The sequence below is a fragment of the Protopterus annectens genome, chromosome 3.part1 (genome assembly GCF_019279795.1).
Source record: "Protopterus annectens isolate FY-2018-M chromosome 3.part1, PAN1.0, whole genome shotgun sequence".
Taxonomy (NCBI): domain Eukaryota; kingdom Metazoa; phylum Chordata; order Ceratodontiformes; family Protopteridae; genus Protopterus; species Protopterus annectens.
Window position 1 is genome coordinate 376,019,054 of NC_056732.1, and position 17,549 is coordinate 376,036,602.

The 17,549-nt window shown below is 41.3% G+C and overlaps 1 protein-coding gene across 1 annotated transcript in view; it reads left to right on the top strand.

Annotated features, from left to right (window-relative positions):
• The window catches only part of HACL1 (2-hydroxyacyl-CoA lyase 1), a gene marked incomplete in the record, with an annotated part of 1,125,147 nt that overhangs the window by 1,034,828 nt on the left and 72,770 nt on the right, over positions 1-17,549 (top strand). The window contains 1 exon segment of the mRNA XM_044066839.1: positions 1,720-1,878. Coding sequence (XP_043922774.1) covers positions 1,720-1,878 — 159 coding nt within the window.

A 17,549-nucleotide genomic window follows, 5' to 3' on the forward strand; every position in this document is an offset into this window, starting at 1 on the left:
TATTAAAACGGTTTAATTTAAGAATGAAAAGAATTAAGAATAACAAATGCAGATTCTATTATTTGAAAAGTATTTATTTTTAGAGATCAATAAAGATTTTCAAAAAAAGGGAGGGGGGGAGTTGGTTTTCTGGCTGTGCATTGTCCTTAGTTTTATGAAGACAACTGCCCATATTGGCATTCTTTTGACTGTGTTCCTTTCCTCCCATGTGATCATTGAGCCATGCCCCCTTATCAGCCTATTAATTTCTTCAGATGAATAGCTTCAAAAGGCAACAGGAGGGAGAGGCATGAGATGGGAATCACAGTAATCATCTAGCAAGCCTTAATAAATTCTATTGTTTCTTATAGTCCTCTTCTGTCAACTGCTGGAATGGTGTAGTTCCTGGCTATGGTGAGACTGAGTACACAGTTTCACACACTTGGATGCATGGCTAAAAAGCTGTCATTTATTGGCCAGGCTCACATCCCCAAGTCTCTATGCCTCACAGTGCAGTAGAAGACCTATTTTTAAGAAGGGTTCCCATTTGGAATATTGACTTTCTGTAATGACATTACAGAACATCAGAAACTACTACAACACAAAAAAACATTGCTTTTTGCAAGGGGCAAGTCCCCAGCACATCCTGCACCCCCCTGATGATTATGTATACTAACTCCAAGATCACACTACAGTGGGGAAAATAACACATTTTCACATTTTCCAGTCCTCAATGTACAGCAGTCTCAGTAGAAACAGTTTGACATTCCATAATATCAGCAATATGGGTTCAACTATATGAAGTTCAGTGTTTTGGAAAGTCGATATTCTGTATGGGATCCCATAGGAAGTGCACATATGGCAGGACTTCAACTCTTGGTGGTTCAGTTGATCACAACCATTTTCTCTCACCCCTTCCCACCATTTTCTCCAGTTCCCAGGGTATTACTTAACTCCCAGTCATAGTACAATCTAAAGCTTGTACACAGTAGAGGCTTTATTTGTCTTGCATATTTGTATTACTTGCCAGTAGCACATAGCTGATCAATTAAAAAGGACTGAGTAGATGTAAAAGAGCAGTGTCTGCCTAGAGACCATTCCTTAATAGGTATGTTAGATGAACTAATTTGGAAAATATGTCGTTAACCAATTTTTCCTGAATCCACACAAAAAATGAAGCCATCAAGTTACCTTTTTTAGTAAAGAAGAATGAATTTTGTAATGGGGAAATGAATGGTCCAGTTGATCAAGTGGGGGCTAATGACTAACAGGCATTGGGAGAAAGAGAGACAAAGTAGTGAATCCATTCTTGTACATTTGGTTTAGTTTGCAAAGCTGAAATGTTTTCTGAAAGATAGCTGTTTTGTAGAACATATTGCGAACTGCCTTGAACATGAATGTTCAAATACACACACACTAAACACACTTGGAAAGTTGTGCTTTACAGTAAATGTGATTTGTACCTTTGGCTAAATCAGTGCTCCATTTCTCACATGGTTTCCAAGTGGACTGTGTAAGCAAACTAAAGCAATAATACACATTTTCTCTTGGAAAAGCCTTTTTGGAAGTTTGTCTTTAGGCTAAGCAGTTAACTTCTACACTACCTTTTTATTGTGTGACTTACTTTTGTCTCCATTGCCATGGCAGTGAAATGCAGTTATTTCCTTTTCTAAATTTAAATAGCTGGCTTGTTAAAACAGATACAGTTTTGTTACTGATCATTCCTCATTTTGTTTGTAGGCTTGATGCAGGCACATTTGGAACAATGGGAGTTGGTCTTGGTTTTGCTATAGCAGCTGCAATGGTTGCTAAAGATCATTATCCTGAGCAACGAGTTGTTTGTATTGAAGGAGACAGTGCATTTGGATTTTCAGGCATGGAAGCAGAGACCATATGCAGGTAATGCTGGTTGAGTGCATAAACCTACTTAGCTCAAGTAAGTGTGTGTGTGTGTCTCTGTGTCTGTGTGTGTGATGTGTGAAGCATTTCATTACATCTTTATTAAAGAAATTTACTTGCAGCCGACCATAGAAATACTGAAGAATAAATAGCTGTTGTTCCATCTTAAAGTTATAATAAGTAGCATCATAAGAATTGTGCATAGTGGTGTATCTTGTGTTGTATCACATCTGGTAATACATGCCAGTCAGAAAGCAAGGTGACAGCATGATAGTTACCACAGATGAGTGATGACTACAGCAGATGCCCAGTTGTTGAACCATTTGCACCAGCATGTGTTGCATTTCATTCACAGACAAGAACTTTTTTCTTGATATTTCACATTCCCAAAGTACTTAGAACTGATGCTACACCTCTTTTTTATGGCCTGCAGTAGGCATACTGTGCCTAATGTTTCAGTTTTAAACACAGTAAGGGAACACCTTTGTGGACACTGGTCACCATACTTGTTGAAAGATTAAAGCATACGTTAGGCAAAGCTTTGAAAATGACAAAAGAATGGGAGGAAGCATACACTGATGTCATACTCCTGAGCAGTTCAGTCCCCTTGCACATTCTTTCCTGAAGACTGTATTCAAAACCAAGATTCCCACTAATGAATAACATATGACATCTGATTCCAAAATATCCCGCCTTTCTGCTTCATACTTTCTATCCATACCAGTTCCCCTGTCCTTTGCCGGGCCTTCCAGCTCTTCCTTCCACTTCTGGACTTTTTCCAACTCAGAGCTGGGGCCAGCAAAGCTCTTAAGGACATTCTAAGTGGTTATGTTGGTGACTGCTTCAGCTGTGGTGGGGTATTTAATTATCTACATTAATTTTTCCCTACTCCCCAGGGATAGCCACACTCATCTACCTCTGCAAACACCTTAGGTGCCCAAGCCTCTATTAGAACATAGGTCACCTGGGCCATATTTTTATTGTTATCGCCTCTACAGCATGGGACTGGCATTAATGGTAAAGCATTGGAAAGTCTTGGCACTGCACTCTGGAAAACAGTCAACATGAAAAATATGGTAACAAAAAAGAGACGTTCTGACCAATGCATTGTTAGCATAGATACCTAGCTACTTTAAAGCAGTTAATGTCTACAAGGAGCACTCTTATGTTTCTCCTGAGCTATAGTTCATGTTTACCATAAATGGACTTATGGGTGTTGATAAAATTAGACGCAAAGTAATTGGGTATTTCTATTTTCAAAACAGAGTTCCTGTAGGTGGTTTTAACTGTTACAATTCAGTTGTCACAAAACGAAGGGAAAGCAGATGATAACCCATTACCAGTGTGTGTTGAATTAAAATTAAAAAAAGACCTGTACATTTGAGATTACATTTACTACTGAAGGTCATGCTTTTAGAATGCTGATCTGTCATTGAACATTTTAATTTTGGATTCCAATCGGTGGAACAAACAGCATTACACAGAGGAAATGCTAAGGAGGCATCCCTAACTCGGATATGTGAAAGCTGCTGAATAGCTTACAGGCTATGAAATATGTGCCAGATAGAGTAGGAAGGCAGTTTTGCCAAGGCACTAAATGTGTTTACATTAAAACAAATGATGTGACTGCAGAAGTTGTCTGTGTGTTCTAAGAATAAATTATAATACTCTGAATTTCATATGTGCACAAATAGCCATGCTATTGAATAAGCTGATCCAAGCAGGCTGTGAAGCAGTGCAGAACAACCAAAATAGCGCAGTCATGATGAAAAATAAAACACATCCCAGTTTATTAAATTCTTAGCAGTTTAAAAAGCAAGGATTGTTTGAGTTCAGGAACATTTACTAAAGCCAAGTCTAAAGCATTCTCTCATAGTGCACAGGCATACTGGCTTTACCAGATATTGATGCTGTTGTAATTTTGCTTCAAAAGTTAAAAAAAAAAAATGTTAGGGCAAGGTCCTGAGTAAGAAGCTGTAGTAGTTCTTGTAGCAGTGCCAGATTACACGCAGACCTCTCTCAAATTAGATTTTCAGCCTCAGTGAAAAAATAGTGCATGAACTCCATTTGAGGTTCACGAGAGCAGATGTCCAATGTATGCTGGAGCAACTCAGAATCAAGTTAAAACACATTGCAACAACACTGTGTTTCCAGACAGGGATAACCGATATCAGAAACTCAACCACAATGCAGGAAGGGTTCAAATGGATGGTCACTGCCTACTGTAGATTAGAATATCACCAAGTAGACAGTCCTCCCAGATTATAAAAATGTCCAAAACAACGGTTATATACTTCCCAGCCATATATATAATTTTCTAGGGCATTCGGTCCCAAAATTCTCATGTTTGAAGAAACTAAGCAGAAATATTCACCAACTTAACTGAGAAGCAGAGTGGCAGTTGACTGCATGGGTATGCAGTAGTGAGAGGAAGCCAGGAAAGAAATAGGAACACTCCAAATCAAAGGGGGGAAAGGCCATATGGACAGCCCCTTTAATAAAAAGTACAAGAAAGAGTCTTCACTGTGTAATACATTAAATCTCCAGTAGTGGAGGCCCATAGGATATATGCAAATGACATGATTTCTGAATGCCCATGACTCTTTACTTTCACTTTTTTAAGTCTTTGTTGGGGCATTCGGGCCAATAAAGCCAAACTCCACTAGCTGTAGACATGTCATATTTTCTATTTTTTTTTGAGCATGTGAGTGTAGCATAAGTGGGTTGTTTGGCCATATTTTAGAAAGACAGATTTCAGAAACAAGCCTGGTGTATGTAATATCAGATTGATTCCAAACTATCCCATCTAAATCCAAGCCAAAGGGTAAAAAGACCACACAAGCAAACCATTTAGTAAAAACTACAAGAAAGACACAACAAAGCTAAAGTTCACACCGCATAATACCTTATGTTCAATTACAGGAGGTTTAATGCGTTATACAGTTTAGACTCTAGCTTTCCTGGGTACTCTACTTTTGATTTACACTTCTTAACAGGTGCTTGTAAAGAAAGAGAAAGACATATAATGCGCACAGTAGTGTATTTCAGCTTGTTGAATAGAGACACATACACTGTTCCCTGATAAGCTATATTAGTGATCATTCAGCAGCAATTATGTAAATACCCTGTGCTTTGACACACAGCATGTATTTATACCCCTTCAAAATGCCTCCTTTTGAGCACCTCTCTGTTAAATTGAGATGAAAGTGAAAGAAAAAATGGCCATAGCTATGAATTTCATCTTGTTACAGTCAGATTTATAGGCAATGGCTTCATCCTCAATGAGCAAAAGGAGCGATCATCTTATTGTGATCATGTACCTTCCCTTTACTTTCATATGCAAACTGTACCAGCAAAAAGGCAGGCATTTCTGGAAATCACAAAGATGTTGAAAGAAGTAATGGCCTTAGTAGTAGTCTTGCTTACTACTGTTACATTCACAGCTACTCCTACCCCAATCACTGTAATAAATAAAATAAAAATAAAAACAAAACAGAAAAAATCATTGCTTTGAACAGTGTGTACTTTTCCCAGTACCGGCTCACAGATGGTCCCATAGCTAGTATTCTACCTCTTATTACCTTGGTACCAGCAGTAGTAAAAGAAATGTCGCTGAACATTACAGCATTTGCATCTGTTGACATTTCTAGTTAAATGACTACACATCAACAGGGGTAAGCGGTATGATCTGTTGCTTTGAGCAAACTATTTCAAGTGCTTAACTTACATAGTAGGACGTGTACTGACTAGCCATGTCCTTTGTGTGGGGTTGAAGTCTCACTTCTGGTTTCAAATTCTCATTCATTTTAATGGAAAATTAAGCAATAATTATTGCTCCAGCAAATTACTGTACTAGTGAAATAATTACCACACAAGTGTCCTGGAGTTGGAATTTTTTTAAATATTGAATTTGTACTGATTAAAAAAATATATACTGAGATCTGATGTCAGTTTTCATTCTGTCCTCAACTGTTGGGTTCGGATCCAACTTGGCCATTGCTAAAGCTTGTGGCCACCAAAAAGTCGTGAGTTCCTCCCTATAATACACCAACCCCTAACATACCTCAGTATCTTGTTTGCTGTCTTACATGAAGTAGCAAGAGTCACTACAACTTTCTTGACAGAAAAGCCATATCTGGAGCTCAGTATTAAGAACAGTGGTGTCCTTATAGTGTCTTCTTCTTCCAGAATCAGTAATCTGCTTCTCCCGTCCTCTCTTGGTGCTGAGAATTCAGGAGCCTGCCTGGTCAGTGTCTTTCAGGAATGTCTGTTGTGAAGATTGCTTTGTTTACCACCCTCGAGAATGTGGCCTTCCCAGTGTTATACTCAGATCAGTAAAGCAAATAGGCAAAAACAATGGATGTGTTCTTTCTTTGGTGGCAGAGAAAATTTCTATATGCCTTTCCACTATTTCCTCTGATTCTGTGCTTTTCAGTGAATTCTGAGAAAGAAGAACAAAGTTTATACAAATTTCAGAGGAGAAAGAACAAAGGTTGTCCTTGTTTAACCCCATTTTGGCCTAGTAGTTTATCACTTCATGCTGTCAGGTCTATAGCAATCTGTCCCATTATAAGTTAAAGAAGATCCCACTGAGCAGGTAACATATGGTACACCTCAGGGTGCATATCTTAATTTAGATCCCTTGCTGCTACCTTACCATGTAATAGGAATATCGTAGATGACTGAAAGTGCCAAGAAGCTTTCTGTTTGTCAGATATATTCCATTAGGTGTAAACATTTCTCCATCTGTGCAGAGAATTCTTTTGCTACATCAGTTGGTTAGGTTGCAGGTGGATCTAATTTCTCTTAAACCACTCTGTGAGTTAGGTTTCAGTTGTTCCATGCTTTGCAGCTTTTATACCGATCATGACCTTGGGGAGGGTGGGGCTGTGGCCCAGCACTGGCAGGTTAAGCAGTTCATTAAAAGGGTTTTGCATCCCCATCCACCTTTAAATGACCCATTCCCCTGTTTGGGACTTGAAGCTCATAAGTGAAAGTCTTGCCTCTTTACTGTTTGAAGTTTTATGTTCACTGGCTGTGAAGGTGATCTTTTGGAATGTAGTTTGGTGTCAACCACCTCTTCATACAGGATCTGGGAACTTTGAACCCTTGTTTCTATGGAGTCAGATATGATCTTGCATAAGGAAAAGATGATGTTTGGAAGACTCCATGCATTCTTCTAAAAACTGGTAATCAGAACTGCTCCCAAACTAGCCATTGACCTCTCCATATTTTATTTCTGGGACAGAATCCATGGAAAAAATAGCTTAACGAGGCTCAGCCTTAGACTGGATCCTAGTTACTGACCACCATAAATATTCAGACACTGGTACCCTCCCCAACATCCTAAGTGATTATTTACCAGCATATACTTACAGAACCCCCATTCATGAACCCAAACCTTATACCTATAAAAGAACCAGAAATCTAGCTAACTTTAATCAACAAATATTCAATGATATACTAAAATTATGAAGTGGACCCCACTAAAAACATTACCTTTAGAAGAAGTTATTAATCACTTTAACAAAGTCTTCATAGATACTCTTAAGTGCTTAGCCCCCATCTGAACCAAAAGAACAAAGCTAAATTATGTCCCTTGTTTAACTTAAGCAACGAGACAACTACTACTGTCCAGAGACCGTTCCTGGAAAGAATGGCACCAAAAGAAAAATGAAGCCAGTAAACTCAAATATAAACAGCTACAGAATATAGCAAAAACCCAGTAATTACAGACAAAAAAAATTACTTCTCACAAAAAATACCCAGCCAAGCAAATAACCCAAAAAAATTTAGAAATCCATCTCTTCACTCCTCAGTCCTGGAACCTCACAAAACCCATCTCCAGCCCCAGATAAAGATAAACTACAAATAGCTTACATGTTTAATTCCCACTTCATCAATAGTATTTTAATCCTCATAAATCACTCTCCACCCAATACCCACTGTAGCCTCACAGACAGTCCAAAACCTGTAGATTCATCTCAGGCAAACATCTATTTCAATAACTCTCCCCTCCCACAGGAACCTCAAGAAACAGCCCTACAGCCGTTACTTTCTCTCTACACTCAGTACCCCTCCTCACTAGTACATAAACTTCTTAAAAAACTAAAACCTTGCTCCCAATCTGCCGACAACCTTCCCTTAGAATATCTAAACTTGCCACCAATGCAGTAGCCTACCTGTTAGCATCCTCATTAATAGATCCATCTCAGAATCTGATATTCCCAAACTCTGGAAAAAAAATCCATCATAACTCCATTGCATAAAGGTGGTAAAACCAATGAACTAACCAACTATCGGTCCATCACTATCCTCTCCCCCTCTATCCGAAGTACTAGAGAAATGTATTCACACCTAACTGATAAAATATTTCACTGAAAACACCTTCCTTGCACCTACACAACATGGTTTTCGTCCGGCACATAGTACTACCACTGCTATACTCTCCTTCACAAACATTGTGAACAAAGCATTAGACTCCAGGCTACTGACATCAGTAATCCTACTAGATCCATCAAAGACTTTTAACATAGTGTCACATCCAGAGTTACTACAACAACTATCAATAGTCGAATGCCCTCAACACACCTTTAAATGGTTCTCCAATTGCGTAACTGACAGACAGCAATGTGTTAGATGGCAAGGTAGCCTATCAGAATACCTAGTTAATAGAACAGGGGTCCCTCAAGGATTTATTCTTGTGCCTCTGCTTTTTAGTATTTTCATAAACAATCTGCATACTGTCTCCCTTCAAAGTATGCTCATCCAACACGCAGACGACTCCACCATCATCTCCTCCTCCAGTAATCTCCAAAATCTCCTAAGTAAAACACAAGATGCCTTTACATGCATAGAAACCTGGTTAAATGAAGCACAACTTCTCGTACGTAATCCCAAAAATCTAAGCTATTGCTATTCTCATCTAAACCAGTCTTATAAGACTTCAAGGTATACTCACAAAATAAAACAGAAACTGAAATAGTAACTCTTAGGCATTACTATAGACAACAAACTTACCTTCAAGCAATATATACTCAGTGCAATAAAAAATACATTTTAAACTTGTCAGACATATACGCAACATGTACTCAGCACAATAAAAAACACATTTTGAACTTGGCACACACTATAGATGTAAACTTCACTTGGACAAGCCTACCAAAAAGACACTTGACAACAGCCTCCTGCTCCAATCCCTCTTATATGGGGCCCCCATCTTCGCCATCCTCCACCAGTCTCTTAAAAATAAACTCCAAGCATGCTACCATAAAATTGCTAAATTTGCAACTGGCACACCTTATGGAGCACACCACTGTTAATCCCTTAAGGCATTAACCTGGCTGAAATTCTCACACTACCTTGATTCCAGCCAACTAACTCTTAATCATAAAATAATTTACAAACCAGACAACTGGCCTGCCCTACAACACATTCTGCAACCATATACCCCATCCTGTAATGTTTGATCCACTGATAAACAAGACTTGGCTACATCCAAGCCAGACAGAGTCTCTACTCCTATGCCACTGCTAGGCTATGGAATGCCCTACCCCCAGATGTCACCCTCCTAGACTCATTAAAAGCATTCAAACTGTTACTGAAAAAAATACTTTTTCAACAGTCAGATCTGTTCCTGTGCCCAAAATTGTAGGCCACCATAAATAATCACAATTTTTTTTTCTTTTCTCCCGTTACACTCCCCTCTCCCATTTCATCCCCATATTTCTTTCTTTCTGTCTTCTTACCAACTCTTTACCAAATTATATACCTTCTCTCTCTTTCTCTTGACTTTTATCTACTCTTTCAACAAAACTTTTACCATACATATTTCCATTTCATACTTTTCACCTTCATTTTTATCCTGTATGCCCAATACTTAACTGCTCTAACATGCCACTATTTTTCTTTTCCACTTTACTGTTGCACTACTGCCTCTTTTTTTCCTTCTCTCCAACATTTACAGTGCAGCTGATCCTAACTGCATTGTCACTAAAGCTATTGTTTTGTATATATCTATCTAAAATCAACTGCTAATCTTGGCACATTGTGCCTTGTTTTGTATTCTATGTATGTAGCAAATTCTGTAAATACTGTTTATTTGAACATCCAAGCAAACCAGTAAGAAAGACGCTGCTAACCTAGACAAAGGTTTAATAAATGCTGGCACACCATAAAAACTGTTGAAAACTATTAAAAACATAAACACGATAAGCGCTTTTGGTCCTAGACCTTCCTCAGATCCTGAAATACTCAGTCAGTCATTCTTTTTTAAAAACACATACATCCAGTCAGGGATCATGTCTTGATCCTCCACCCCTTCAATATAGGTTTGAGAGCGATTGACCCGTCCAGTCCTGGGGGCTTATCAGCCTGTAGATCAGCTATCCATTTAGTCTCAGCTATTTCAGTCCTGTTGTGTAATTCGCCACCTCTCATTGAATCACAAACAACTTCCAGGAATGAAAATAAAAAGCTATGCCCCTCATTCTTCTGCACATGTTGATATAAAGTATTCACAACGTTCTTATTTCGTATGCCTCTGAAATGATGAAGAATCCTTTCTTTAAAATGTCTATTGGTCTTGCCAACATAGAACCCTGAGCAGCGAACAACATTCGTAGTGTTGCAGTCTGCATATTTCCTTATTTTATAGGTTCTACTGGTAGATGGGTGCTTAAAAACATTCTTATTAATCTATAGGTGTGCTTTACATCTTCTACATGGAAATGTTCCTTCCTTAGGGGGAGCATCATCAGGGACTTTTTCATCCTTATAGCATAAGTCTTTTTAAATTCTGTTTGTTCTTAAAAGCAAATTTCAGACTTTCACCTACAGTGTTCTTCAACTTATCTACGATTAATATTTTCCAATTCCTTTTTATTATCTCACAAATCTGTGATGTCATTGGTAAAAGTTAAAGTACGTCTTAGTTGTTCACAACATCCATTCTCTTTCCTACATGTTGTTTCATGTTCCCTTCTCTCTGAAAAATATGGTACCTTCTTTAGCTCTCATATTCCTAGTCTCCAAATAGCCTTTTTGTATCTCATTGTCACTGTAACCATGGGCTCAGAGATGGTTCAGCAAAGCACTAGCTTCATCCTCCTCATCAGTGCAAAGTGTAGAAGTTCTCAGTAACTGTCCTTTGATAACCTGTGAATATATATGTTTAGCATGCATGCTGGAACGATGTAGATAATTATTCTTCCAGCAGTCTTTCCTATGAACCTTGGTACTAAAGTCACCTTCAGACTTAATGATTAGGGTTACATCCAAGAAGTCTTTCTTTCTGTTGGACCAATGTAACTCAAACTCTAAAAACAATGTTGTATTGTTCAAATAATTCACAAATCTAGTCAGTTCATTCTCATCTCCAGCCCAGAGAAAAAATATGTCATCCACAAATCTACTGTAATTAAGCAATAATCCACGGCTGGGTGTGGGTAATGCTGGATTTACCCACAGTTGGTGTGGTTTGGTCATGAGGGCGAAGCCGTGGGTTATTGCTATTAGACAATGACATTATTTAAGAAAACAATACTTACTTTTCTTAAATAATATCTTTGTATAATGCGTCCATGCTGCCCTTCTGTGTTTTGCAGGTATCCTGGGGCTTATTTTGGTGTACTGCACATGCGTATGGGACTTGTGTTCTCACACTTACGCAGTACATCAATGCTGTGCAGAGGTAGCAATGGAGAAAGGAAGATCTCTGTTGCTTCTTCTTTTAGTGAATATAAAAAAGAAACCAGGAAACTTTTTTACATTTGGGAGAGTCGAAACAGACAAAATAAAAGGATAATCAGGTAAGTTTTTTAAGTTTTGCAGATTATACCTGATTATCCTTTTATTTTTGTCTGTGCCATCTCCCTCATTTGCTTCAAGTCTTCCGTTTTCTTGTTTCATTCAAAAAAGAAAGAAAAGTAAAAAAATATATACGAGATATATTAACAGGAAAAAGTCTGAGCCACTAAGCCTTTTTCCGTTGGTATATTCTCGGATTTACAACAGGCACGCTGGTTGGGCTGGCCAATCAACACACTAATTTTTGAATATTAATGGAGTCATTGTACTACTAATCATTAGTGGACCGGAGTTCCGCTGTGGCGACCCCTAACCGGGAAAAGCTGAAAGACACAAACAAACAAATGGACAGTCATTGTATAATAAGCAATTTTGTCTCTCCAGGGATTGATGTCATTGAGGACATGCTCCATTTCCCATTCAGCCATCACTTTATTCGAGTAGCTATTGATGTTCTTCGTGTTTCACTGTTGCAGTCATCAAATTTGGGTTATCCCTGCCAGGGTAGCCCTCAGTTGGCCCAAATAGCAGAGGCTTAGTATTTCTGCGTCAGTTGCTGTCACTCCAGGACTGATGTCAGATCGTCATTGGTATAAAAACAGGCAGCTGACACCATTACACCAGTCTTTTTTGCCGAGGAGCCGGAAGCAGAAGCAGTTTGCATGAGTGCCGGTCGGCCGCTACCTGAGTTTTTCGTTTCCAAATTGAAGTTGAAGTCTTCTAAAGCTAAGTACCCTGTTGGGATCCTTTTTTCTTGCTCTAACTGATGTCAGAAAATGTTAACAATTGTCTTGCCTGTGGAAAGCAAATACCACACCGAGACTTTCATTCCTACTGCGTCATTTGTTTAGGCCCAGCCCATGACGTCCCCCGCTGTCGCTTTTATGAGCTGTTCAATGCCAGAAGTGTATGTCGTCGGGCCCTTATTGTAGCTAGCTATTTTCACTCTCAATCCTCGACTTCCGATATGGCTTCTGTAAGCCATCCGACAACCGATCTTCTGATAAAACGTAAGAATAAAGACAGAGACAGACCGCACAGGTCCAAAACTGCCGACGACGCTTTCGTTAAGCTAGTCATCAGTTCTCTGGTCCTCAGTGAGGTGCTGTCGCAGCCCCTGATGCCCGCTTCTGTGGATTCGCAGGCCACTACCGAGACCCTTTTGGAGTCCGGTATGCCAAAAGACTCTTCTTCGACTAAGGATCCTGCAGATGTCTCTACCTTGGATGGGTCCGGAGCTGCTGAGCAGGTCCTGGCTTCCAAGGAAGTACTTCGCACTAGCAATACTCGACACAGACCAACGACTTCTTTCTGGTCTTCAGTTCGTTCGAAAACTATCAAGTTTCTAAGGCCCAGGGTACGAACCATACCCAATAAAATGACTACCCAAGCTCAGGCCCCTGCTTCCTTGCCTCCGTCTCAAATGCTTAAAATGGCAGAAGACCTTATAATGCTTATCAGGGGAAGCCAGGCTACCCCTTCCAAAAGAAAGAGAGACTTGTCCTCAGTAGTTTTATCTAAACAGGAGTCCGATGACTCTGATGCATCTGAATAAGAAGATATGCAAACCCTCTCTGCTTATGAGGATTCTGATGCAGAGGAATCCATCTCTTCAGCCTCTCCACCCGAGGACTTTTCCTTTGAGGAAACCCTACATACTTTAAGGGAGCATTTCCAATGGGAATGTCAGGACTACCTCAGTCAAAAAAGAGACTCAGGGAATTCTTAGATCTTCGACAGCACAGACTTCTGGCCAGTCCTCCTGTCCTGGATGTTGTGGATGATGTTTTTATGGAATCCACTCTAACCCCTGAAACTCTCCCTTCTGCTCCCAGGAAACCTGACAGGTACTATAGAGTCCCTGACTCTCGCAAATTTCTTTTCAAAAATCCTAATGCTGGCCCCAAGGTCATCTCTCAAGGACCTAAAGGAATCAAAGCAACTTCAGCTAAGAATCCCACCCCCTCAGATAGGGATTCCAGAGTATAAGACAGATGGGGTAAAAAAACTATGCACTTCTGCTACACTTGCTATTAGAGCATTAAATTGTCAGTTTCATGTGCTGAAATATCAACAACATATCATGTAACTCCTCAAACAAAAAATATCTTCCTTCCCTGCTTGTGCAGAAAATAGAGAGTTACAAGACTTAATGCATTCTGTAAATCAAGTAACTAAGCACACCTTACAGTGTCGTTTTGACGCCCTAGAAGCATCTTGCAGCGCAGCAGTCACTGGTTCTGTACTGAAGACATGTTTGGCTTAAGGAACAGACCTTGCCAGACCATGTCAAATCCAAATTATTGGATGCACTCTTGCACAAAGACAACTTATTTGGCACCAAGGCAAAAGAGGTCCTGAAAAAGATGGAAGAAAAAGCTAAATCTGTGCAGATAGTTAAATACTTCTTACAGGTTCAGCCACCAAGGTTCAGTAGGCATTGCCCCTCCAAGCACTGGTCCTTTCCTGCCCCCCAGGTCAGCTCAGCCCAGACCCAGGGGAAGCAGGCCCCCCAGTCAGCAGCCCCAGGGAATGCAGAGATCTAAGCAATGGAGTTCCTCCTTTTCTAAACCAGGGAGTGCAAAGCCACCCCCTTATGGTAAGAGCTCACAGTGACTTTACACTTCCACCCCCTCCCTCTGCCCACCTGCACTTTCCCCTAGGAGGAAAACTCTCCTTCCACGCAAGCAGCTGGGCCACCATTACCGACCGTTGGGTCCTCAACATAGTGTCCCAGAGATACAAATTTTATTTTCACACTTTGCCAACCCCACAAGGGTTCCCAGATCTACCCCCAAACCAGCGGGTAGAGGCCAAAAAGCAAGTCCTTTCCCTCCTCTCTATGAGGGCAATAGACCATGTTGCTGCAGAACAGACAGGCCAAGGTTTCTACTCCAAGCTCTTCCTGGTACCCAGAAAAGAGGGCACACGGCGCCCATCCTCGACCTATCCATTCTAAACACCTTTCTAGTGATACCAAAATTCAAAATGCTCATCCTCCAGCAGCTTCTTCCTGTGCTTTCCAAGGATGCTTGGTTAGCCACCCTAGACCTAAAAGAGGCCTACCTACACATCCCAATCAGGGAATCATGCAGGAAATACCTAAGTTTCAGAGCAGGGTCACTGCACTTTCAGTTCTCTGCGCTTCCCTTTGGCTTATCCACTGCTCCCAGAGTTTTCACAAAATGTCTGGCTCCCGCCATAGCTTTTTGCAGGCAAAGAAATATTCAAATTTACCCATACATAGACAACTGCCTGATTCAGGCAGACAGTCAGGAAAAGCTGCTACAACACCTGACCTTTGTAAAGGACCTTCTGACCTCCCTGGGGTAGACTATCAACAAAAAGAAATCAAAACTAGCACCCACACAAAAAATTGTATTCCTGGGAGCAAGCCTGGACACAGCATCCCAGATGGCATTCCTTACTCCAGAAAAACAGACCTACCTGACAACCTATTTTTCTCAACTAGCCACCAGGACCCAGTTATCCGCAAGCTCTAGGGTTCATGGCTTCTTGCATTCTACTCATTCCATATGCCAGACTGCATATGAGGAAACTACAATGGTACCTAAAAAGCTTTTGGTGTCAACACACTCAAGATCTGGAAACTCTTATACCAATAATACCTTGTCTAAGGAAAGATTTTCTTTGGTGGGTAGCAGGATGCTACCACAACAAGGAACTTCGCTTCTCACTACCCCATGCCACCCAGACCCTCACCACAGATGCATCAGACTATGCCTGGGGTGCACACCTGGACGGCGGGTGCATTCAGGGCCAACGGAGCCCAAATCAAATACATCTGCACATCAACCAAAAAGAAATGTTAGCTGTTCAGCACGCCCTGATAGCTTTCAGACCCCTACTCTCCCCGGGGCCTCTGCTGATCAAAACAGACAACACCACGGTTATGTGGTACATCAACAAGCAGGGAGGGGCTCACTTTTATCCTCTATGCAGGCTCACCATGACCCTTTGGCACATGGCCACAGCCATGCAATTACACCTGTTAGCACAATTCCTGCCAGACTTTCTAAACCCTCTGGCAGGCAAGCTATGCAGAAAGCTGCTAGACCCACATGAGTGGCAGCTAGACCAAAGAACCTTCACCCTTGTAACCCAGAAATGGGGCACCCCGAAGGTAGACCTCTTTGCCTCCCACTTCAATCATCAGCTCAGCAAATTCTGCACCAGGGAACCTCACAGCAAGGCCTAGAAAGTGGATGCTCTATCTTTCCAGTGGGTAAACCTCTCAGTCTATGCATTTCCCCCTCTACCACTCATTTCAAGGGTACTGCTCAAAATAAGAGGAAAAAACATGAACAATCCTGATTGCCCCATACTGGCCACAACAGCACTGGTGCCCACTGCTGCACAGCCTGTCACCATGGCACCTGCCTCAGATCCCAACACTCCTGACCCAGAGGAATGGAGAATTTATGCATCCAGTTGCAGACCCTCAATCTGGCAGCCTGACATATTCCCTGACCTGTCCTCAAGCTGCCAGTCTAAGCAAACAAGTTCTAGATGTTACAAGTGAGGCCAGACGGCCCAGTACTAGGAGGTCTTATGCTGACAAATAGAAAAGGTTTTGCACCTGGATCCAGGCTAAGGGAGCTGGAACGGCACGGCCTACCCTACCTCTCATCCTGGATTACCTGGCAGACCTTCTACACAAGGGTCTATCCTTCTCTTCTATTAAAATTCATGCCTCTGCCATCTCTGCTCATTTCAGCACAGAGCCACCTCTTTTCATGCACCCTCTCATCAAACAGTTCTTAAGAGGGGCTAACAACTTTAGGCCACCCAGAAGAGCTCCTACCCCAGCTTGGGACCTAAACTTTGCCTTAGAAAAGCTCACCCTACCCCCCCCCCCCTTTTGAACCTGCAGCCTCAGCAGAGTAAAAATTTCTCTCCTGGAAGACCGCCTTGCTTCTGGCCATCATTTAAAATAGAAGAGTATCAGAGCTGCAAGCACTTATGGCTATAGAGCCATTCATCATTTTTCCATGCTGACAGGGTCTCCCTCAGGACTAACCCATCCTTCATGCCAAAAGTGGTGTCCAGTGTGGCTCTCAACCAATCCATTCACTTGCCCACCTTTTTCTCTAACCCGCAAAACAAGGGGGAAAGGATTCTGCACTCTCTAGATGTGCACAGACAGCTCAGATTCTTCCTAGACAGGACAAAATCTTTTAGAAAAACTGATCAATTGCTAGTCAGCTTCGCTGCAGGAGCAGAGGGCAAGGTCATATTCAAGCAAACAAATTTCCAAATGGATAGCACATTTCATCCATTTCTGCTACAAACAACACAGAAAACCTCCCCCCAAGGGGGTCATGACACATTCCACCAGAGCAACCTCCACCTCTGCAGCTTTCCTCAGAGGGGACCCCACCATGGACAATCCTGGAGGCTGCAACATGGACCTCTGTTCATACCTTCACCAAGCATTACCACCTTCCTATCTTCTCCAAATCCAGGGAAGACTTTGCCACTGCGGTCTTGCAGGGCATACTAGCCAGCCCCCAGTCTTCTTGACTGCCTCCACCCTTTTCTTCAGCTTTGGGAATCAACTCAAATGCGATGACTGCAACAGTGAAACACAAAGAACATAGTACAGTTGTGTACACTTACCATAAATGTAGATGTTCGAGTGTATTCACTGTTGCAGTCCTGGTTTCCCTCCTTCCACCCCCCTTGTCTGTCTCTCTATCCTTACAAGGAATTTTTGGTATTTACTTTCTACCGGTGGTGTTCTTCCACCATAATTTAGCTCCTTATTGGGGGCCCCTGACAGTTAGGGCAAGAAAAACTGACGTAATAGCGTCAGCTGCCTGTTTTTATACCACTGACAACCT